The sequence below is a fragment of the Oncorhynchus clarkii genome, chromosome 26 (genome assembly GCF_045791955.1).
Source record: "Oncorhynchus clarkii lewisi isolate Uvic-CL-2024 chromosome 26, UVic_Ocla_1.0, whole genome shotgun sequence".
In the NCBI taxonomy this organism is placed as follows: domain Eukaryota; kingdom Metazoa; phylum Chordata; class Actinopteri; order Salmoniformes; family Salmonidae; genus Oncorhynchus; species Oncorhynchus clarkii.
Window position 1 is genome coordinate 37,151,020 of NC_092172.1, and position 23,746 is coordinate 37,174,765.

The 23,746-nt window shown below is 44.0% G+C and overlaps 1 protein-coding gene across 16 annotated transcripts in view; it reads right to left on the reverse strand.

The window, feature by feature from the left end:
- Positions 1–3,003: 3,003 nt before the first annotated feature.
- Positions 3,004–23,746, reverse strand: part of LOC139384372 (neogenin 1a) — a 215,625-nt gene continuing 194,882 nt past the window's right edge. For 4 of the 16 annotated variants that reach the window (XM_071129104.1, XM_071129102.1, XM_071129100.1 and 1 more), the window contains exons 18-29: positions 20,433–20,571; positions 19,711–19,818; positions 18,662–18,856; positions 17,670–17,702; positions 17,432–17,497; positions 12,173–12,311; positions 9,022–9,260; positions 8,624–8,716; positions 7,976–8,149; positions 6,839–7,117; positions 5,500–5,630; positions 3,004–4,765 (exon numbers count right to left, since the gene is read on the reverse strand). In XM_071129104.1, coding sequence (XP_070985205.1) covers positions 4,616–4,765; positions 5,500–5,630; positions 6,839–7,117; positions 7,976–8,149; positions 8,624–8,716; positions 9,022–9,260; positions 12,173–12,311; positions 17,432–17,497; positions 17,670–17,702; positions 18,662–18,856; positions 19,711–19,818; positions 20,433–20,571 — 1,746 coding nt within the window. In that variant the 3' untranslated portion in view covers positions 3,004–4,615. Of the gene's footprint in view, positions 4,766–4,804; positions 4,867–5,499; positions 5,631–6,838; positions 7,118–7,975; positions 8,150–8,623; positions 8,717–9,021; positions 9,261–12,172; positions 12,312–17,431; positions 17,498–17,669; positions 17,703–18,661; positions 18,857–19,710; positions 19,819–20,432; positions 20,572–23,746 lie in introns of those variants that run through there. The other 12 variants (XM_071129111.1, XM_071129110.1, XM_071129101.1 and 9 more) reach the window with 8 other exon arrangements.

Here is a 23,746-nt window from a genome sequence, read left to right on the forward strand (position 1 = left end):
TCATGTGTTATCAGTCACAATTTATAGGAAGGACTCAAAGAAGCATGTATTTAAAAAGTATTCTGACAGAGACATAAGGAAATTAGGCTGTGAAAGAAATCCTCTATAGGTATTTGTTAGGAGAGAAACTCCCTCTGTCCCCTAGAGTCCTGACAAATTAACAGTTTGATAGCCATAGAAAAACAAAGGGAACAATAGCTCCAAAATTATCATTCAAAAGCATTTATTTTTGATAGTCTACTTTACTGAACAATGATTCTTATTGATGACAGAAGTGTGTCATTTGAAAACAGATAAAAGTTCAAATGTAGGCCTACAGTCTAAGAGAAAACAGATAAAAAAGTAATTAAAAATGTTTTTTTAATCAGACTTAGTGAGCCTAACCAGACTCCCTTTGTAGAAGCATTGGCTATGTTTTGTGTTTGTATGGTTTTTAATAAGAGGAAATCCATTCTCTTCCTTCCATGTGTATCTTCATATGCCCATCAGTGTACTGTTGTCTAAAGCATTTGACACATATATGACAGAAATATATTTTCTCCTCGTTGTTGATCTTGATATTTTTATCAATGTTCTTCTTGTTTTGGAAGAGTTTGCCACAGTCATGGCAACAAAGTAGTTTCTCTTCAGTGAATTGACTGATGGCATTTTAGTGGTTGATATTAACAATTTTCGACACATAAAGCACAAAATGCTTTTAAGACTTGAATTTCTGGTGTAGCATGAACCACATTCATTGCAGCAAAACGGTTTCTCCCCTGTTTGAAATGTCGTATGCTTGACCAAATGTCCGCTCTGACTACAAGGTCAAGGCCGTACTGACCCGTGGAGAATGGACACCAAATTAAAACGGATGCATTTTGGTCCGTGTGGAGTGTGTGACGTGAAACGCCTGCTCTTTTCTAATTCGCTAAACGGATGGTTACGTATCCTTCGGCCCGTCCAAAGTTCAATTCAGATATTGTAATTTCTGTGAAAAATGGATTGAAATTGTTAGGTTATGGACGCGTCATCTCCGCTGACCGTCAACGTACGACTTCCATTGAGAAACCGGATAGAACTCAAAGGGTCAGTCTGGCCTCACCCTCAATGAGTTTCCACTTTATTCGCAATAATGTGATTTGTCTCCTGTGTGAGTCTACATGTTTAACCTCGTTACTGAAGGATTTGCCACATCGTTTACACCGATATATTTTTTACCTGTGTGAATTCTATGATGAATGTTCAAATGACTGGCTTTAGAAAAGCTTTTGCTGCACTCTGGACATCTGTATGATTTCTTCCCTGTGTGAGTCCTCATGACCGACCAGGTTTGTCTTGCCGATGAAGGATTTCTCACGTTCTAAGCATTTATGTGGCCAACCCCATTAATAGATGTAATAATTGATAGGTAAACTATTGTTATGCTAGCCAAGTAATGTTGGGGGTTAATATAGAATTGCCTGGTGAAGTTAAGATCAATAGATCAAATTTGACTGTCCTCGATTTTCAGATGAGTTTCAAAGGAAGAAAACAATTTAATTTGAATTCATTTGCATAGAATGTCACCATGCGTGATGTCATTCAACAACCCCCCCCCCCCCCCCCCCAAATTAACACTTATGTCACTGAGCTTCACAGAGATCTGGATTTACTGCCGAGAGTCACTGGTTCGTTCTGATACTGTTCTTCAGCCCCATAAATGTGCACATCTTTTTACCTGCATGCAGCTCACGTATTCCACTGGCTTGGTTCATTTAAAATGTAAAAGCTATTAACCTCCTTTGGCTGGCTTGACAAGTTTGTGGATTTCTTTTAGTTCATTTTTTTTTAAAAGAAGGGAAGTTTGGCTTGACAATGGCTGCAAAGACATTGCTAAGCGTATTTTCAGATCTAGGACCAGGCTAAGTGAACACATCTAACGTCTCTTTGATCTAAGCGGCAATGTCTCCTCAGGTCCCCTTCCTCCATTGACAATCACACTCCAGCCTATATATAGTTGACTCTCAGTATATGAAAGTGTTGCCTGTGCCAACAGGTCAATGACTGGTTACTGGTATTAAGCAGAGCTACAGTAAGTAGTATAGATAATAAGTAAGGCAAGGTGTGTACATCAACCTGATCCTAGAGCATTTCCTATTTTTTGGAACGTAAATCCTAGACGTTATAACATCCATCCACCCATCTACTTAAGTAACCACCTGTCTTGTGTTTCCATACAAACGTAACATATACTTATTTGAGTGTCCCAGATTTCCATTTACGCTGTTACACCGAGGCTATGAAGGCAGGCAGTAAGTCACCCATTAAAAAGTCTCATGGAGAAATAGATTGACGCCCACACACACACACACACGCATGTACGACAAACACACACAACCAATAAAATACGACATGCATGACAAAACAGACAAGTAGAAGCTTCAACTTTGTTAGTATTCATAATAGTTGGATACACAATGTATAAGAGCACCAATAAAAATAAAAAATAACTTTTTTCTCAAACATTTTTTTTTTTTAAGCCACAGAATATCCTACAGAAAGCAAAGAGATCTCTGTACAGAAACAAGCAACAGAATACCTCAGCAGCACAGTAAAACCTGCCGCTCAATTTCATATCTCAAAAACAAATGACCATTAAAACAAGACCAGCTGCCTGCTGCTAACCTAGGACACTACTTTACAGAATCATCGCTTTTATATTTAAAACACAAGATATGGAAGAATTTTTTTTTTTTTTCAAAAATTGTGAAAAAGTGCAATACAGGCTTGACTGTCTACAACTTAATAGGTTATTCCCAACGGGTTTAGCGTCCTGTCTTTCTCCTACGGTCCACTTTCTTTTTTCTTTTTTGTAATTTTTATACATGTTCCTTTTGTATCCATAAGTAAAATCTCTTACAGTTATATTGACATTCATGATGATGTACATTATGAGAAACATGGTATTCACAAAAGTAGAGCATGTAACTAGGATTGCAATTACATTTCTTTGGGTAAGAGGGCAGATGAAAAACTAGCTTCTTACATTATCATATTTAATTTTTTTTACATTGGAATTGTGTACAGAACAAGTTAATTTTTTCTTCATACAAAACAAACTACATGTAAAAAAAAATCTGAATCTGGGAGTCCCATTCAATAGGCCAACATCGTTGCAAGTAGCATTTAAAAAGAGCGATGAAGCAGTGTTTCTTTAAGAGACCTCAGATAACAGTAAACACTTATCCTTGATTGAAAAACCTGGTTTTCACATGACAGAGAGAGAGATAAAGAGCAAAAAACAGACCTCTTCAACCAAATATTGGCTCTTGGAAACAAGACATCCATTTCATAGCACTTTCATATGACATATTGCCATTCCATTGAAACGACTGACTTGGTAGGATGTGTGATTGCAGGGTGAGGCACTCCGAGTCCAGCAGCCTCTGGAGGGTTCATGTCCCACAGATGGTTCTGAAAGGTCACCAGCTAACAAGCCCTACTACTTGGCACTCCAAGGCCAGGCTGGCCTGAGAGTGGTGATGCTGCGTGTCAGAGGGATCACAGTGTAACTGGAAAACGTCCACAGAGGGCACAGTCATCTCCAATGTAAACGTACGGACACGTTTCGTAAGGCTTTCTGAAACGGAGCTCCCACAAACAAAAAAAGACTGAACATTTCAACGTATAAAGGGGCAACACAATAAGCCATTCAAATGTAATGTACTAACACGCAAGGCATCTCCCCACAAGATATGAAAAGTGAGCGTTTCAGGGGCTATTTTGTCACTCTCCTCCCAAATAAAATGAAATGATTGGCTAGGCTGGGGGGGGGAATAGAATGAGGCCGTTTTAAAAAAACATATGTACATATCTATACGGATATGTAAAAAACATACATGGCATATTAGAGAATAATAAGAGACTTGGCACAATATATAACACAGAGTAGGGAAAACAGACGTCATTGGATCAAAATGATAGCTATAAAATTACCGCTTTTATGGAAATGGAGGGGACTGTTGTCCAACGTTCACTTCACTGAAACAGGGCAATAGATATACAAAAACGCACAAATAAGTGACACTAATTAAACAAACACTGTGTTTAGATTGTGTTTCGTGAGCACCAACATGAAATACCGGCATATTTGACTCTTCCTCTTGACATGGAATCACAATATGATGTCTGTCGGAGCAGTCTCCCCGGCAACCATAGGAGCGGTCTCCCCGGCAACCATAGGAGCGGTCTCCCCGGCAACCATAGGAGCGGTCTCCCCGGCAATCAAAGTATGAGAGCAACCTTCTGATGCATTTCAGTTTTTGTGCTGAGAAAATTCACAATCTTCTGGTTGAAAGCGACCAATGTTAGATATCGTCTCTGAGAATGTTTCTTCATAAAAAGGTGAACTGTCGCTTTTTAAAATGGCCATCTCCTTCCTGAGACTGAGCAAGGTAAGCCAAAAGTTGAAAAGTTTCAGTTGAGATTTTTTGTTTGTCTTGAGTGGGGTGTGTAAGATCCATTTACGGTATCCATTTTGTACCGGGGCATCGGGCTCCCAGTTTGCTGAGGGCTGGCAGTGTGTGTGTTCCTGCCTGTGTGTGTGTGTCTGCTTGTATGTGTGTGAGCAGCGTAATGAGTGGGCGTGTGGTTCTCAGGCTGTGGTTATAGCGTTTAGGTCCTTCATCAGGTCCTCTAGGTGGGCCATCTCCTCTGTCAACTCATCAGGCTCGTAGCTCTGAGGGAAAGGAACAGGGTTACTGCGGGGAGCAAGGGAGGAACAGGAGGGGAGGGAGGCAAGGACCTGGGGAAGGGAGAGGAGAGGGTCAGTTTGTTTTTGGAGGGGGGGGGTGGGAGTAATGAGGTTTACAAAATAAAGGGTGGGTGGGGAATTGGTCAATGGGACTGCAGCATGAAGCCAAGTCCAAGACAAACAAAGCAGCATCAACAGCCAACCAATATGTTAAGGCATTGAAAGGGGGCAAGACATCAATGTATGTGCAAAACCATTCCAATGAGTTAAGGGGAATTATCATGGGCAAAACCATTCCAATGGGTTAAGGGGAATTATCATGGGCAAAACCATTCCAATGGGTTAAGGGGAATTATCATGGGCAAAACCATTCCAATGGGTTTAGAGTAAGTATTAGAAATTGAATGCAATAATATCAATGATCACAAGCAGCCAACGATAACACCATAAAACAGTGAGGGAGGCAACAAGTTGCAAAGAATAAAGAGAGAAAAGAAACAGAAATGTGATTAAAATCCATGTCAATGTCATTTAGGATTGTGTCCAAAAAGAAACATGACATGCTCTTGGAATATATTCACTAGTTCAATGGGTTTGATTGATCTATGACCAGGTTTTTACCCCAACATGACATAGTAATTCATGTGTACTTCCTGTATTTAAAGTGTGTGTAAACTACAATAACAACCAACATTACATGATATGCCAGCTGATTTAACAGTCATAATCAGACATTGGCATGTTGTAGCCTTTCTACACTAAGACCTGGGGGGAGCAGTACTCACACTGTCTACATCCTCCAGCATCTTGCTGGTCTCGGGCACGTCTGGCGCACTGGGCACCGTGACTGACATGGGGGGGCGGACCCTGCCCAGGGTGCCGATGGAGGCTGTCTTTACTGAGTGGAGCTGGGGCCCTGAGATGCAGACGGAGAGAGAGACCGAGATACAGACAGAAAGAGAGACAGAGACAGGACAGGCAGGACAGACACAGTTCCAAAGGGATTGATAGTTAGAGGGAATCACAAGTCACCTTCATTAAATGTGTTTCCTTTCCTTTCTCAAGAAGCTCTACCAACAGTGTATGTTCATCTGCAGTTTGGGAGTGTAAAACATGTACAGAAAACTGCCCAAATAAAGGAAACACTTGAGTAAATGAGGGATACAAAGTATATTGTAAGCAGGTTCTGAGTTAATTAAGCAATTAACATCCCATCATTCTTAGGGTGTCTACAGTTGCCCGTTATTTTGGCTACCATGGATGGAAGAAGAGATCTCAGTGACTTTGAAACAGGTGTATCAAAGGAGCATAGGGTGTGTGTGTGTGTGTGTGTGTGTGTGTGTCAGTGACCGGATCTCAACCCAATCCAACACTTATGGGAGATTCTGCAGCGGCACCTGACAGCGTTTTCCACCATCAAGAAAACACCAAACTATTGCATTTCTAGTGGAAGAACGGTGTCACGCCTCCCAGGTGGTGCTGTGGTCTAAGGCACTGCATCGCAGAGCTAGCTGTGTCACCAGAGATTCTGGGTTCGAGCCCAGGTTCTGTCGCAGCCGGCCGTGACCGGGAGGTCCATGGGGCAACGCACAATTGGCTCTATGGGAGAGAGGGTTTGGCCGGCAGTGATGTCCTTGTCTCATCGCGCACTCCTGTGGCGGGCCGGCCGCAGTGCACGCTGACCAGGTCGCCAGGTGTATGGTGTTTCCTCTGACACATTGGTGCAGCTGGCTTCCGACAATGGATGTGCGTTGTGTCAAGAAGCAGTGCGGCTTGGTTGGGTTGTTTCGGAGGACGCATGGCTCTCGACCTTAGTCTCTCCCGAGCCCGTACGGGAGTTGTAGCGATGAGACAAGACTAACTACTACTAATTGGATACCACGGAATTGGGGAGAAAAAAGGGGTAAAAAAAAAAGACCGGTGTCACATCCCTCCAATAGATTCTACAAGTGTCTGGAACTCTATGTCAAGGTGCATTGAAGCTGTATTGGTGGCTCTTGGTGGCCCTACGCCCTATTTAAGACACTGTTGGTGTTTCCTTTATTTTGGCAGTTACATACGCCTGTCCTAATGCATGGTGTGCATATGTGTGTACATGTATGCATGCGAGTATGTGCTCCTCACCAGTCTGAGTAAGCAGCGGCATGCTGGGCAGGGCGGGCGACTCGAAGATGGCGGCGGGGTTGGCGGGCACGGCAAAGCTCTTGAGGGGGTGAGTGGGGCGCACGTGGGTGGTGGGGGGCTGGCCGGCGCTGCAGTAGCTGCCGCTGGCGCTGGGTTCATCGTCGGTGGCCGTGGAGTCTTGGTAGCTGCCCTCGGGTTCCGGGTGCTGGTGCTCGGCTTGGCAGGGGGGCTGGGCCTGGGGTGGGAGGGGCTCTGTGCTGGGGGTGTTCCTCACCGACTCTGCAGTCACAAAAGGAGTGTGGGGGGGACAGGTCAGTGGATGGTGTGTTTGAGACAGTATGTGTATAGCCTGGGTTCTAGAGTGGTTGTGTCCATAAATAAGAGGCGTTCGTATCAACGCCTGATGAGTTTGGTGGAAAATATGGAATAAATGTGTTATCAAGGTTGTTTGGTTCTGCAACACTCAAAGGTGTCATGACTGGTTTCATGCATTATAAATTACTATTGACCTTTATTTAACTAGGCAAGTCACACACTAATGAGTATCGGCGAGTGAATAGTGGACAAGGCCACAAGAACAATGAAATGAGACCGCTCCACAGATAAGAGGATGTGACAGCCCCACAGTGGACCCACAGATAAGAGGATGTGACACCCCCACAGTGGACCCACAGATAAAAGGATGTGACAGCCCCACAGTGGACCCACAGATAAAAGGATGTGACAGCCCCACAGATAAGAGGATGTGACAGCCCCACAGTGGACCCCACAGATAAGAGGATGTGACAGCCCCACCGTGGACCCACAGATAAGAGGATGTGACAGCCCCACAGTGGACCCACAGATAAGAGGATGTGACAGCCCCACAGTGGACCCTCAGGTAAAAGGATGTGACAGCCCCACAGTGGACCCACAGATAAGAGGATGTGACAGCCCCACAGTGGACCCACAGATAAGAGGATGTGACAGCCCCACAGTGGACCCACAGATAAGAGGATGGACATGAAGATGAAAGATAATGCTCCTGTGTTCTTCCTCAAAATCAGGCCAGAAAGACAGACAGAACGACCAGGTGGGCCCTTGGCGCTGCCCGCTTGTAATCCCTCCTCCATCCTGCGGGTGGCAGCGGTCTCTCACCTGTGGAGCCCACCATGTCTAGATAGGAGATGGGGGTGGCGCAGGCGTGCGGGCGCAGGTGGGCACTGCCCTGGTGGTGATGGAGGTAGCTGCGTGTCGGGGATGCCAGGCTGCCCGTGTGATAATGGTGGTGATGGTTATCAAGGGAATGGATGGGGTGAGCGCTAATCACGGCTGTGAATGGACACACACACAGAGACAACATTTAACCAGCCGCGCTGACGAAGGAATGGGGAAGCAGTGCTGTTCAAATACACACACACACACACACACACACACACACACACACACACACACACACACACCAGGTTCATAGTGACACCATAAAGCAGTAGTATTTAACCATACACACGTATACAATAACTCCAGAGTGCGTCTGATGGACATTTGAATTGGCAGCATAATTTGGTAGTGAATGAATGTGTTAAACTGAAATGAGATGAAGGCTAAAATATAGAAACAGATCCTATAGAACCACATGTTGACTGTAGTGCGCTCAGTCTATTGACTGTAGTGCATTATCACGGGAGGGAGAAACCAGCATATTCTTTTCCTTTCAGCTGAACAGTACGGTAGTCTGAGTGGTAAATAATCTATTGACCTCAGTGTATTGACCAATGAGAGCACAGATCCCAAACACACACTTACGCTGGGGGGGCTGCGTATCGAAGGGCATCATCATTTTAGGCCGCATCCCCCGGCGCCCTGCCAGCGCAGATATGCTGTCTTCTGATTCGTGGCCTGCAAGTCAGAGTTTTTCCTTGATCACTATTGGTAGTGACTCTGAATGAAGAACGTCTGAAAATGTAGCTAACTGTTCTTGGATTGACAGGAACAATCGAAGGATTTGGTAATCTGGCTCCTGAGAGAAATCTGTGACTCAGTCGTGAGGCTGTGTTTGGTTAGTGGTGATTCTTCCCTCTAAACACAATGTATGAAATGTTAAATGTATGAAAAGCAGGAAATGTTTAGCATGACAACGACAAAGACACTGCCTCTTCAAAACACAGACAAAGGAATCCCCAAACTGACTACATCAATCTGACCTCGGTAGGAGTTCCGTCTCTGCAGCAGGCTGTTGTCCAGGCTGGGGTCCACGGGGTTGATGTCCTGCGAGGTGCGGGGGATGGGGGTGTCAGTCATCACCGGGTTGGGCTCGGGGGACTTGTCAATGGGCTTGAGCTCCAGCCGCTCGTGGTGGATCCATAGGTCTGGAGGCTTCAGGTCCTTGGAGTTGCCCTTGTACTTGTGGGAGCTGTTGGACGACTTGGAGGCCGCCCGCTTCCTATGGGTTAGAGAAGAGGAAAGGGGGGGGGTTGAGATGTCAGCTGAAAAGGGGGAGGTGGATCCCTGTTAACTGTTGCAAAAGCAGCAGCTACTCTTCCTGGGGTCCACACAAAACATAATACAGAATGACATAATACAGAATGACATAATATACAGAATGACATAATACAGAACACTAATAGACAAGAACAGATCATAATACAGAACACTAATAGACAAGAACAGATCATAATACAGAATGACATAATACAGAACACTAATAGACAAGAACAGATCATAATACAGAATGACATAATACAGAACACTAATAGACAAGAACAGATCATAATACAGAACACTAATAGACAAGAACAGATCATAATACAGAATGACATAATACAGAACACTAATAGACAAGAACAGATCATAATACAGAACATTAATAGACAAGAACAGATCATAATACAGAACACTAATAGACAAGAACAGATCATAATACAGAACACTAATAGACAAGAACAGATCATAATACAGAATGACATAATACAGAACACTAATAGACAAGAACAGATCATAATACAGAATGACATAATACAGAACACTAATAGACAAGAACAGCTCAAGGACAGAACTACATACATATTTTTTTTAAAGGCAGACGTAGCCTACATATCAATGCATTGACACAATCTAACAAGGTCTAATAGGGGAGCGTTATTTTGCAGATGTGGTGTTGATTTATCTGTTTTTCGAAACCAGGTTTGCTGTTTATTCGAGCAATCTGAGATGGAAGGAAGTTCCATGCAATAAGGGCTCTATATATATAATACTGTACGCTTTCTCGAATTTGTTCTGGATTTGGGGACTGTGAAAAGACCCCTGGTGGCATGTCTGGTGGGGTAAGTGTGTGTGTCAGAGATGTGTGTAAGTTGACTATGCAAACAATTTGGGATTTCCAACACATTAATATTTCTTATAAAAACTATTAGCCAAGAGACTGGCATGCATAGTATTTATATCAGCTCTCTGATTACAATGAAGAGCAAAACGTGACGCTCTGTTCTGGGCCAGCTGCAGCTTAACTAGGTCTTTCCTTGCAGCACTGGACCACACGACTGGACAATAATCAAGATTAGACAAAACTAGAGCCTGCAGGAGTTGCTTTGTGGAGTGTGGTGTCAAAAAAGCAGAGCATCTCTTTATTATGGCTAGACCTGTCCCATCTTTACAACCATTGAATCTATATGTTTTGACCATGACAGTTTACAGTCTAAGGTAACGCCAAGTAATTTAGTCTCCTCAACCTGTTCAACAGCCACACCATTAAATTACTAGATTCAGCTGAGGTCTAGAACTTAGGGAATGATTTGTAGCTAATACAATGCTCTTAGTTTTAGAGATGTTCAGGACCAGTTTATTACTGGCCACCAGCAATAAAGGGGGGGTGATGTCAGTTGAAGGGGGGGGGGGGAGGGTGATGTCGGTTGAAGGGGGGGGGGGGGGGTGATGTCGGTTGAAGGGGGGAGGGGTGATGTCGGTTGAAGGGGGGGAGGGGTGATGTCGGTTGAAGGGGGGGAGGGGTGATGTCGGTTGAAGGGGGGGAGGGGTGATGTCGGTTGAAGGGGGGGGGGGTGATGTCGGTTGAAGGGGGGGTGATGTCGGTTGAAGGGGGGGGGGGTGAAGTCGGTTGAAGGGGGGTGATGTCGGTTGAAGGGGGGTGATGTCGGTTGAAGGGGGGGAGGGGTGATGTCGGTTGAAGGGGGAGGGGTGATGTCGGTTGAAGGGGGGGAGGGGTGATGTCGGTTGAAGGGGGGGAGGGGTGATGTCGGTTGAAGGGTAGGAGGGGTGATGTCGGTTGAAGGGGGGGAGGGGTGATGTCGGTTGAAGGGGTGATGTCGGTTGAAGGGGTGATGTCGGTTGAGGGGGTGATGTCGGTTGAAGGGGGGGAGGGGTGATGTCGGTTGAAGGGGTGATGTCGGTTGAAGGGGTGATGTCGGTTGAAGGGGTGATGTCGGTTGAAGGGGTGATGTCGGTTGAAGGGGTGATGTCGGTTGAAGGGGGGGAGGGGTGATGTCGGTTGAAGGGGGGGAGGGGTGATGTCGGTTGAAGGGGGGAGGGGTGATGTCGGTTGAAGGGGGGAGGGGTGATGTCGGTTGAAGGGGGGAGGGGTGATGTCGGTTGAAGGGGGGAAGGGGTGATGTCGGTTGAAGGGGTGATGTCGGTTGAAGGGGTGATGTCGGTTGAAGGGGTGATGTCGGTTGAAGGGGGGGGGGGGGGTGATGTCGGTTGAAGGGGGGGGGGGGGGTGATGTCGGTTGAAGGGGGGGAGGGGTGATGTCGGTTGAAGGGGGGGAGGGGTGATGTCGGTTGAAGGGGGGGAGGGGTGATGTCGGTTGAAGGGGGAGAGGGGTGATGTCGGTTGAAGGGGGGGAGGGGTGATGTCGGTTGAAGGGGGGAGGGGTGATGTCGGTTGAAGGGGGGAGGGGTGATGTCGGTTGAAGGGGTGATGTCGGTTGAAGGGGTGATGTCGGTTGAAGGGGTGATGTCGGTTGAAGGGGTGATGTCGGTTGAAGGGGTGATGTCGGTTGAAGGGGTGATGTCGGTTGAAGGGGTGATGTCGGTTGAAGGGGTGATGTCGGTTGAAGGGGGGATGTCGGTTGAAGGGGGGGAGGGGTGATGTCGGTTGAAGGGGGGGAGGGGTGATGTCGGTTGAAGGGGGGGAGGGGTGATGTCGGTTGAAAAGGGGGAATCAAATTAAGTGGTAGGGAAAGGAAAGTGAAAGATGACAGAAAGAAAGGTAGGTTGAAAAAGGAAAGCAGACATTCCTGCTCCTCTCAGGTATTGTGTGTGTTATAACCCTGTGTTGTTGGTCTGGTATTGGCTGGGACATTTGTGACCTAAGAGACATTATTGCTACAGCGCACCAGCTCACTTTTTCTGGTGGGAGGTGGTGCGTCGTGTGCAGAGGAAGGCCCCCACAACCACCACAATGATGGTGAACGCTCCCACAGAGATGATGACGACGATGACCAGGATGTGGTTGTCCCCACTTCCTGTAATTCCTGGTTTTCCTGGAACAAAATGGACCAGAGAGGTGAGAAAGGAAATCCTATTTATCCACATAATAATTCATGTCCTCATTGGAGATCAAATAGCATATTTAACAATTAATTTGTTTGTGTGTTCATTCATTAATTTCCCATTACACTTCTTTTAGAATGATGACTAATATTTCAGACCAATAGGAGACTTGTATAAGGGGTTTGGGTTAGATTACATTTCATGAATTACTTCTGTCCCACTTTATGTGGATAGTCCCATATAGATGCTCCATGGATGGTCACACTATCAACAAACTATCTGTTGATAAGCAACTGCTTGCTGAGGTTAGGTTTAGAATGAGGGTTAAGGTGAATGTTAGAGTCAGGGTTAAGTTTAGGGTTAGGATAAGGGCTAGGGCTAGGGTAAGGATTAAAGTAAAGGTTAAGTTTAGGGTTAGGATAAGGGCTAGGGCTAGGGTAAGGATTAAAGTAAAGGTTCCGTCTAGGGTTAGGATAAGGGCTAGGGTAAGGATTAAAGTAAAGGTCCCGTTTAGGGTTAGGATAAGGGCTAGGATAAGGATTAAAGTAAAGGTCCCGTTTAGGGTTAGGATAAGGATTAAAGTAAAGGTTCCATTTAGGGCTAGGGTTAAGGTAAAGGTTAAGTTTAGGGCTAGGTTAAGGGTTAAGGTAAAGGTTAAGTTTAGGGTTAGGATAAGGGCTAGGGTAAGGATTAAAGTAAAGGTCTCGTTTAGGGTTAGGATAAGGGCTAGGATAAGGATTAAAGTAAAGGTCCCGTTTAGGGTTAGGATAAGGATTAAAGTAAAGGTTCCATTTAGGGCTAGGGTTAAGGTAAAGGTTAAGTTTAGGGCTAGGTTAAGGGTTAAGGTAAAGGTTAAGTTTAGGGCAAGGGTTAAGGTAAAGGTTAGGGCTATGGTAAAGGTTAAGTTTAGGGCAAGGGTTAAGGTAAAGGTTAGGGCTATGGTAAAGGTTAAGTTTAGGGTTAGGGCAAGGGTTAAGGTAAAGATTAGGACTAGTTAGGGTTAAGGTTAGGGCTAGAGTAAGGGTTAAGTTTAGGGTTAGGGCTAAGGGTTAGGGTAAGGGTAAAGGTTAAGTTTAGGATCAGGGTAAAGGTTCAGTTTAGGGTTAGGGCTAGGTAAAGGTTAAGGTAAAGTTTAGGGTTAGGGCTAGGGTTAAGGTAAAGGTTAAGTTTAGGGTAAGGGTTAAGGTAAAGGTTAAGTTTAGGGCTAGGGTAAGGGTTAAGGTAAAGGTTAAGTTTAGAGCTAGGGTAAGGGTTAAGGTAAAGGTAAAGGTTAAGTTTAGAGCTAGGGTAAGGGTTAAGGTAAAGGTTAAGTTTAGGGCTAGGGTAAGGGTTAAGGTAAAGGTAAGGGTTAGGTTTAAGCGTTAAGGTAAAGGTAAGGGTTAGGGTTAAGGTTAAAGGTTAAGGTTAGGGTTAGGGTTAGGATAAGGGTTAAGGGTTAAGGTAAAGGTTAAGTTTAGAGCTAGGGTAAGGGTTAAGGTAAAGGTTAAGTTTAGGGTTAGGATAAGGGTTAAGGTAAAGGTTAAGTTTAGAGCTAGGATAAGGGTTAAGGTAATGGTTAAGTTTAGGGTTAGGATAAGGGTTAAGGTAAAGGTTAAGTTTAGAGCTAGGATAAGGGTTAAGGTAATGGTTAAGTTTAGAGCTAGGATAAGGGTTAAGGTAAATGTTAAGTTTAGGGTTAGGGTAATGGTTAAGTTTAGGGTTAGGATAAGGGTTAAGGTAAAGGTTAAGTTTAGAGCTAGGATAAGGGTTAAGGTAAAGGTTAAGTTTAGGGTTAGGGTAATGGTTAAGTTTTGAGCTAGGATAAGGGTTAAGGTAAAGGTTAAGGTTAGGATAAGGGTTAAGGTAAAGGTTACGATAAGGGTTAAGGTAAAGGTTACGGTTAGGATAAGGGTTAAGGTAAAGGTTAAGGTAAAGGTTAAGGTTACGATAAGGGTTAAGGTAAAGGTTACGGTTAGGATAAGGGTTAAGGTAAAGGTTAAGGTAAAGGTTAAGTTTAGGGTAAAGGTTAAGGTTAGGATAAGGGTTAAGGTAAAGGTTAAGTTTAGGATAAGGGTTAAGGAAAAAATTAAGTTTAGGGTTAGGGTTAGGGTTAAGGTCAAGGTAAAGGTTAAGTTTAGGGTTAAGGTTAGGATAAGGTAAAGGTTAGGGTTAGAATAAGGGTTAAGGTAAAGGTTAAGGTTAGGATAAGGGTTAAGGTAAAGGTTAAGGTTAGGATAAGGGTTAAGGTTAAGTTCAGGGTTAGGATATGGGTTAAGGTAAAGGTTAAGTTTAGGGTTAGGATAAGGGTTAAGGTAAAGGTTAAGTTTAGGGTTAGGATAAGGGTTAAGGTAAAGGTTAAGGTTAGGATAAGGGTTAAGGTAAAGGTTAGGGTTAGGATAAGGGTTAAGGTTAAGTTTAGGGTTAGGATAAGGGTTAAGGTAAAGGTTAAGGTTAGGATAAGGGTTAAGGTAAAGGTTAAGGTTAGGGTTAGGATAAGGGTTAAGGTAAAGGTTAAGGTTAGGATAAGGGTTAAGGTAAAGGTTAAGGTTAGGATAAGGGTTAAGGTCAAGGTAAAGGTTAAGGTTAGGATAAGGGTGAAGGTAAAGGTTAAGGCTAGGATAAGGGTTAAGGTAAAGGTTAGGGTTAGGATAAGGGTTAAGGTAAAGGTTAAGGTTAGGATAAGGGTTAAGGTAAAGGTTAAGGTTAGGATAAGGGTTAAGGTTAAGTTCAGGGTTAGGATATGGGTTAAGGTAAAGGTTAAGTTTAGGGTTAGGATAAGGGTTAAGGTAAAGGTTAAGTTTAGGGTTAGGATAAGGGTTAAGGTAAAGGTTAAGGTTAGGATAAGGGTTAAGGTAAAGGTTAGGGTTAGGATAAGGGTTAAGGTTAAGTTTAGGGTTAGGATAAGGGTTAAGGTAAAGGTTAAGGTTAGGATAAGGGTTAAGGTAAAGGTTAAGGTTAGGGTTAGGATAAGGGTTAAGGTAAAGGTTAAGGTTAGGATAAGGGTTAAGGTAAAGGTTAAGGTTAGGATAAGGGTTAAGGTCAAGGTAAAGGTTAAGGTTAGGATAAGGGTTAAGGTAAAGGTTAAGGCTAGGATAAGGGTTAAGGTAAAGGTTAGGGTTAGGATAAGGGTTAAGGTTAAGTTTAGGGTTAAGGTAAAGGTTAAGTTTAGGGCTAGGGTAAGGGTTAAGGTAAAGGTTAAGTTTAGGGCTAGGGTAAGGGTTAAGGTAAAGGTAAGGGTTAGGTTTAAGCGTTAAGGTAAAGGTAAGGGTTAGGGTTAAGGTTAAAGGTTAAGGTTAAGGTTAAGGTTAGGGTTAGGATAAGGGTTAAGGTAAAGGTTAAGTTTAGAGCTAGGATAAGGGTTAAGGTAATGGTTAAGTTTAGGGTTAGGATAAGGGTTAAGGTAAAGGTTAAGTTTAGAGCTAGGATAAGGGTTAAGGTAATGTTTAAGTTTAGAGCTAGGATAAGGGTTAAGGTAAAGGTTAAGTTTAGAGCTAGGATAAGGGTTAAGGTAAAGGTTAAGTTTAGGGTTAGGGTAATGGTTAAGTTTAGAGCTAGGATAAGGGTTAAGGTAAAGGTTAAGGTTAGGATAAGGGTTAAGGTAAAGGTTAAGGTAAATGTTAAGGTTACGATAAGGGTTAAGGTAAAGGTTTAGTTTAGGATAAGGGTTAAGGTAAAGGTTACGATAAGGGTTAAGGTAAAGGTTATGGTTAGGATAAGGGTTAAGGTAAAGGTTAAGGTAAATGTTAAGTTTAGGGTTAGGGTTAGGGTAAAGGTTAAGGTTAGGATAAGGGTTAAGGTAAAGGTTAAGTTTAGGATAAGGGTTAAGGTAAAGGTTAAGTTTAGGGTTAGGGTTAAGGTAAAGGTAAAGGTAAAGGTAAAGGTAAATGTTAAGTTTAGGGTTAAGGTTAGGATAAGGTAAAGGTTAGGGTTAGGATAAGGGTTAAGGTAAAGGTTAAGGTTAGGATAAGGGTTAAGGTTAAGTTCAGGGTTAGGATAAGGGTTAAGGTAAAGGTTAGGGTTAGGATAAGGGTTAAGGTAAAGGTTAAGTTTAGGGTTAAGGTTAGGATAAGGTAAAGGTTAGGGTTAGGATAAGGGTTAAGGTAAAGGTTAAGGTTAGGATAAGGGTTAAGGTTAAGTTCAGGGTTAGGATAAGGGTTAAGGTAAAGGTTAAGTTTAGGGTTAGGATAAGGGTTAAGGTAAAGGTTAAGTTTAGGGTTAGGATAAGGGTTAAGGTAAAGGTTAAGGTTAGGATAAGGGTTAAGGTAAAGGTTAGGGTTAGGATAAGGGTTAAGGTTAAGTTTAGGGTTAGGATAAGGGTTAAGGTAAAGGTTAAGGTTAGGATAAGGGTTAAGGTAAAGGTTAAGGTTAGGATAAGGGTTAAGGTTAAGGTAAAGGTTAGGATAAGGGTTAAGGTTAAGGTAAAGGTTAGGGTTAGGGTTAGGGTTAAGGTTAGGATAAGGTAAAGGTTAGGGTTAGGATAAGGGTTAAGGTAAAGGTTAAGGTTAGGATAAGGGTTAAGGTTAAGTTCAGGGTTAGGATAAGGGTTAAGGTAAAGGTTAAGTTTAGGGTTAGGATAAGGGTTAAGGTAAAGGTTAAGGTTAGGATAAGGGTTAAGGTAAAGGTTAAGGTTAGGATAAGGGTTAAGGTAAAGGTTAAGTTTAGGATAAGGGTTAAGGTAAAGGTTAGGGTTAGGATAAGGGTTAAGGTAAAGGTTAAGGTTAGGATAAGGGTTAAGGTAAAGGTTAAGGTTAAGGTTAGGATAAGGGTTAAGGTTAGGATAAGGTTAGGGCTAGGGTTAAGGTTAGGATAAGGGTTAGTTCAGATGTTGACAGTTGAACATCTACAAACCATCTACTTAGAACTATTCAAATAAAGTGCTACTTATGTGAATAGGGCTTTGTTCAGTTCCTGCACACTCTCTTAGCTGAGAAACACATTAGTGCTCAATGCAGAATTGGTGTCAATTCCAGTTCAGCTTTGGTCCAGAAATGAATCCAATGTACCATGGAACTGAACAAAGCTCTATTCACACTAACATCCATTTATGGAGGTGGAATGAAATGGACCCACACTGCAGCCAATTGAGTTGATCAAATCAGAATGGACAATGGTGACCTGAAAAGGCCATTACCGTGTGAAGACCCAAAGCCATGGTCAAGAGGTGGTTGGTTACTTCCTGGTTTAACTGGCAAATTGGCTGAGAGAGGAGACAAAACCACCAGTTATTACACCCAGTTAATTAAATACTACCTGACTTATTTCACCTTACCAGAACGCAGATGAAGGGCTTTAGGCACGTGAGTGAGGAAAAAGAACACAATCTGCACAGTCAATTGAAAAGAAGTGAATGGAAGGGAAGAGGGAATTACCTTGGTCATTAGCCATTTTGTCAGAGGATTCAGCTAAAACAGGCCAAAGGAGACAGTAGCCAGGGAGAGAAAATACAAAGCAAACACTGGTTAGAGGAGTTAAGGAGGGCAGTGGGAGAAGGAGAGAGAGGAGGGGGTAGAGAGAGAGCGAGGAGGGGGTAGAGAGAGAGCGAGGAGGGGGTAGAGAGAGAGCGAGGAGGGGGTAGAGAGAGAGCGAGGAGGGGGTAGAGAGAGAGCGAGGAGGGGGTAGAGAGAGAGCGAGGAGGGGGTAGAGAGAGAGCGAGGAGAGGGTAGAGAGAGAGCGAGGAGGGGGTAGAGAGAGAGCGAGGAGGGGGTAGAGAGAGAGCGAGGAGGGGGTAGAGAGAGAGCGAGGAGGGGGTAGAGAGAGAGCGAGGAGAGGGTAGAGAGAGAGCGAGGAGGGGGTAGAGAGAGGGGGGGGTAGAGAGAGAGGGGGGGGTGTAGAGAGAGAAAGGGGGGTAGAGAGAGAGGGGTAAAGGGTACAGCATTGGAGGGGTAGAGAGAGAGGGGTAAAGGGTACAGCATTGGAGGGGTAAGGCAAGCAGGTGTGAGCATCAATAAAGGAGAGAGAGACAGAGAGGGAGAGATTAGGAGAGATTGAGAAAGAAAGAAAGAAAGAAAGAAAGAAAGAAAGAAAGAAAGAAAGAAAGAAAGAAAGAAAGAAAGAAAGAAAGAAAGAAAGAGGGACAGAGCGAAAGAAAGAAAGAAAGAGCGAGAAAGAGAGCGAGAGGAGGAGAGAGGGCAGGCTCGGCTCAACAGAATGGTATGTTCTTTACCAGCATCTATAGAAAAGGGATTGAGAATGCAGCCAGCTACAGTGAAGAGAACCTAAGATAATTATTTGAATCTTGACCATTCAGCCCATCATAACGCATATTAATAACTCAACCAATAAGAACATTTAATACAATCATCCCAATGTTCAACCTTTCAGAGCCTATCAACCTCCAGGGACCCCCCCCCCCCACACTTACTCTTGGGGGTGCGGAAGTGTACGGCCTCGGACATTGGGCCCATGCCCTTGGAGTTACGGGCCTGGATCTTGAAGTAGTAGGTGGTGTCCAGAGTCAGCTCCTGGATCTGGTGGGTCAACCTGTTGCCCACCACCGGCTCTATCACCCAGTCATGCACCTCTGCATTCACATCAGTACTGTAGTAGATTATGTAGCCTAGTGGAGAGATAGGGGGAGAGAGATGGGGGGAAAGGAGTGAGAGAGAGATAGGGGAAAGGAGAGAGATGGGGAAAAGGAGAGAGAGAGAGATGGGGGAAAGGAGAGAGATGGGGGAAAGGAGAGAGATGGGGGAAAGGAGAGAGATGGGGGAAAGGAGCGAGAGAGAGATGGGGGAAAGGAGAGAGAGAGAGATGGGGGAAAGGAGAGAGAGAGAGATGGGGGAAAGGAGAGAGAGAGAGATGGGGGAAAGGAGAGAGATGGGGGAAAGGAGAGAGAGAGAGATGGGGGAAAGGAGAGAGATGGGGGAAAGGAGAGAGATTGGGGAAAGGAGAGAGATGGGGGGAAAGGAGCGAGATGGGGGAAAGGAGAGAGATGGGGGGAAAGGAGCGAGAGGGAGAGATGGGGGAAAGGAGAGAGATGGGAGAAAGGAGAGAGAGAGAGATGGGGGGAAAGGAGCGAGAGGGAGATGGGGGGAAAGGAGCGAGAGGGAGATGGGGGAAAGGAGAGAGATGGGAGAAAGGAGAGAGAGAGAGATGGGGGGAAAGGAGCGAGAGGGAGATGGGGGAAAGGAGAGAGATTGGAGAAAGGAGAGAGAGAGAGATGGGGGAAAGGAGCGAGAGAGAGATGGGGGAAAGGAGAGAGATGGGAGAAAGGAGAGAGAGAGAGATGGGGGGAAAGGAGAGAGAGAGAGATGGGGGGAAAGGAGCGAGAGGGAGATGGATGGAAAGGAGCGAGAGAGATCGGAGGAGAGGAGATAGAGGTAGATGTGGGAGAGGAGAAGGTTAGAGAACTGTTTCAGACCACTTATTTCTCTGACTGAATAAACCTGATAAGAGTGTGTGTGGTCTCACCTGTGATTTTTCCATTGGCCTCTGAGGGGGGCTGCCAGTTGACTATGATGGTACGTGGTTTCAGCTCCTTGCTCACCACAGTCACATCTTTGGGGGACGAGCTGGGAACTGTGAAAGTCAAACAGAAAGTCAGTATGGGAACAAGGCCATTAATGAGGGAACGCTTGGCTTTGACATCAAATAAGGGCAGCTTATATTATTACTGTTTGACACCTGTACCAGTGTGTGTAACCTGTACCAGTGTGTGTAACCTGTACCAGTGTGTGTAACCTGTACCCGTGTGTGTAACCTGAAATGGAAAAGTGTTTTTTGCATATCCCACTCCCCTGAGACACCCTCAGAGAGTAGGGTCACGGCATGGGATCAGACATTATTGCCGGCGACCCAGGAGCAATTCGGGGTAAGTGCCTTGCTCAAGGGCAGATTTTCTGATTTTCTTTCCACTCTGGGACACGAACTAGCAACCTATAGGTTACTGACCCAATGCTCTAATCACTAGGAGACCTGCCACATATCAGAGAAAAGCAGTCAATGACAAACACCCACGACAATCAGCTTTAACAGAACCAGGATATTCTGTGTAGTCATGTTAAAACACAAACTTCATTCAAGATGCTTTCGTTTGTGTGTGTGTGTGTGTGTGTGTATGTACTCGGTATGCCTGTGTATGTGTGTGTGTGTGTGTGTATGTACTCGGTATGCCTGTGTATGTGTGCTCTTACTGGTCTCAAAGGTGGTTCCCTGGGCCGTCATGCTCCAGGTGCTGGTCCTCCGGCCCTTGGTCACCATGACAGAGAACTCATAGAGCGTGTTGGGCTTCAGGCCCGTCACCATGTGGCTCAGGTTGGTGGTGTTGGCCGTCTGAAAACACACGCAGACACACGCAGACACACAGACACGCAGACACACACACACGCAGACACACACACACACGCAGACACACACACACACGCAGACACACACGCAGACACACACACACACGCAGACACACACACGCAGACACACAAACACGCACACACACATACAGTACACACACACACAGTACACACACACACACAGTACACACACACAGTACACACAGAAAAACAGTTCATAATGGAAGGTACAGACTTTGACCACAAGACCAACAGAACCAGAGTGCTTCAAAGCAGAAACCTGCTCCATGCATCTTTAAATAAAGAGCCATGAATAATACAGGGCCTTCACAGTATTCACACCCCTGGACTGCTCCACATTCTGCTGTTACAGCCTGAATTTAACATGGATTCCATTGAGATGTTTTGTCACTGACCAAACCCATCAGAGTGTTTCCAACCCATAATGTCAAAGTACAAAGTACAAAAAAAACACATTTTTACTCCTAAACTTATTTAGGCTTTCCATAAACAAAGAAATTGAATACTTAGACTTTCAAGCGTTCAGCTTTTCATTTAACTTAATAAGTCACACAAGTTGAAAGGACTCACTGTGTGTAATAATAGTGTCTAACATGATTGTTTAATGACTACCTCATCTCTGTACCCCACACATACAGTTATCTGTAAGGTCCCTCATCTCTGTACCCCACACATACAATGATCTGTAAGGTCCCTCATCTCTGTACCCCACACATACAGTTATCTGTAAGGTCCCTCATCTCTGTACCCCACACATACAGTTATCTGTAAGGTCCCTCATCTCTGTACCCCACACATACAGTTATCTGTAAGGTCCCTCAGGTCGGCAGTGAATTTCAAACACAGATTCAACCACAAAGACCAAGGAGGTTTTCCAATGCCTCGCAAAGAAGGGCACCTATTGGTAGATGGGTAAATTAAAAAAGGAAAAAAACTATATTGAATATCCCTTTGAGCATGGTGAAGTTATTAATTACACTTTGGATCGTGTATCAACACACCCAGTCACTACAAAGATACAGGCGTCCTTCCTAACTCAGTTGCCGGAGACGAAGGAAACCGCTCAGGGATTTCACCATGACAATGGTGACTCTAAAACAGTAACAGAGTTTTAATGGCTGTGATAGGAGAAAACTGAGGATGGATCAACAACGTTGTAGTTACTCCACACTACTAACCTAAATAACAGAGTGAAAAGAATGAAGCCTATACAGAATAGAAATATTCCAAAGCATGTTTCCTGTTTGCAACAAGGCACTAAAGTAATACTGCAAGAAATGTAGCAAAGTAATTACATTTTTGTCCTGAATATAAAGTGTTATATTTATTTATTTATTTAACCTTTATTTTACTAGGCAAGTCAGTTAAGAACAAATTCTTATTTTCAATGACGGCCTAGGAACAGTATGTTTGGGGCAAATCCAATACTTGAGTACCACTCTACATATTTTCAAGCATAGTGGTGGCTGCATCATGTTATGGGTATGCTAGTAATTGTTAAGGGCTGGGGAGTTTTTCAGGATAAAAAAAGAAACTGAATGAAGCTAAGCACAAGCAAAATTCAAGAGGAAAACCTGGTTCAGCCTGCTTTCCAACAGACACTGGGAGATGAACTCACCTTTCAGCAGGACAATACCTTAAAACACAAGGCCAAATCTACACTGGAGTTGCTTACCAAGAAGACTGTTAATGTTCCCGAATGGCCGAGTTGCAGTTTTGACTTAAATCTAAAATACTTAAAAATCTAATGGCAAGACCTGAAAATGGTTGTCTAGCAATGATCAACAACCAATTTGACAGAGCTTGAAGAATTTACAAAAGAATACATGGGTAAATGTTATACAATCCACGTGTGGAAAGCTCTTAGAGACTTACCCAGAAACACTCACAGCTGTAATCACTGCCAAAGGTGATACTACAAAAGTACTGACTTAGGGGTGTGAATACTATATATATACACATATATATATATATATATATATATATGTTATCAATTTTGAATTCAGGCTGTAACAACAAAATGTGGAGTAAGTCAAGGGGTGTGAATACATTCTGTACATAAAAAATGCCGGATAAACTAAATGAAGGCTATTTATCCCAAAACAACACCTGAAACGTAGTTGGTATAACATGAAAACAGTGGACACCGTTTGAATAAAGACAAGATGACGAGCAGCGATGAAAATACTTCTGATCACTTTATTAAGCCCATTTCCTCACTACGCCCAGCAGTCTAATCTAGACCCTGGGTAGTCAGAGTCTCCTGGTGAAGGCTAGTTCAGGTCCTAGCTTTCTAAATAGCCTGTCCCAGTGATGCTAGCCACGTCCTGTAGTGTACTAAACAAGACAAATCTGTCATCCAGGATGTCACAGAGAGAAAAACATCCTATCCTTTTAGTTGAGTGGAGAGGAGCCATCTGTTCAATAATGTAGGTACACGCTGTGTGTGTGTGTGTGTGTGTGTGTGTGTGTGTGTGTGTGTGTGTGTGTGAAACAGGAAGGCATTTCTGACAGCTGGGACGAGCACAACAAGGTGAGAATAATTGTCCAGTGTGAACAATGCCTTTCTACAAAACAACACAGGGTGACTAACAGGTTTGGGGTCAATTCCATTTCAATCCAGACAATTCAGGAGATGATTCAAAATTCTAATTTCAGACTTGAAAATCTCCATTTATTTTGACTGGATTTTTAGCAATTCTCAAATTCAATTCACTTCCTGGATAGACCGAATTGAAATGCAATTGACCCCAACCCCTAATTAGCATCAACATCACCTGGTTGTCCTAAATGTGTTGCATTGCGCTAACAGTGACTGCAGTCGCTCCAGACTAGCCTTTTAGCATCTACATCCACTTTCAATATCCAGACTAGCCTTTTAGCATCTACATCCGCTTTCAATAACCAGACTAGCCTTTTAGCATCTACATCCGCTTTCAATAACCAGACTAGCCTTTTAGCATCTACATCCGCTTTCAATAACCAGACTAGCCTTTTAGCATCTACATCCGCTTTCAATAACCAGACTAGCCTTTTAGCATCTACATCCGCTTTCAATAACCAGACTAGCCTTTTAGCACCTCTATGTTGGGGGGAGGCAGGTAGCCTTGTGGTTAGAGAGTAACCTAAAGGTTACTGGA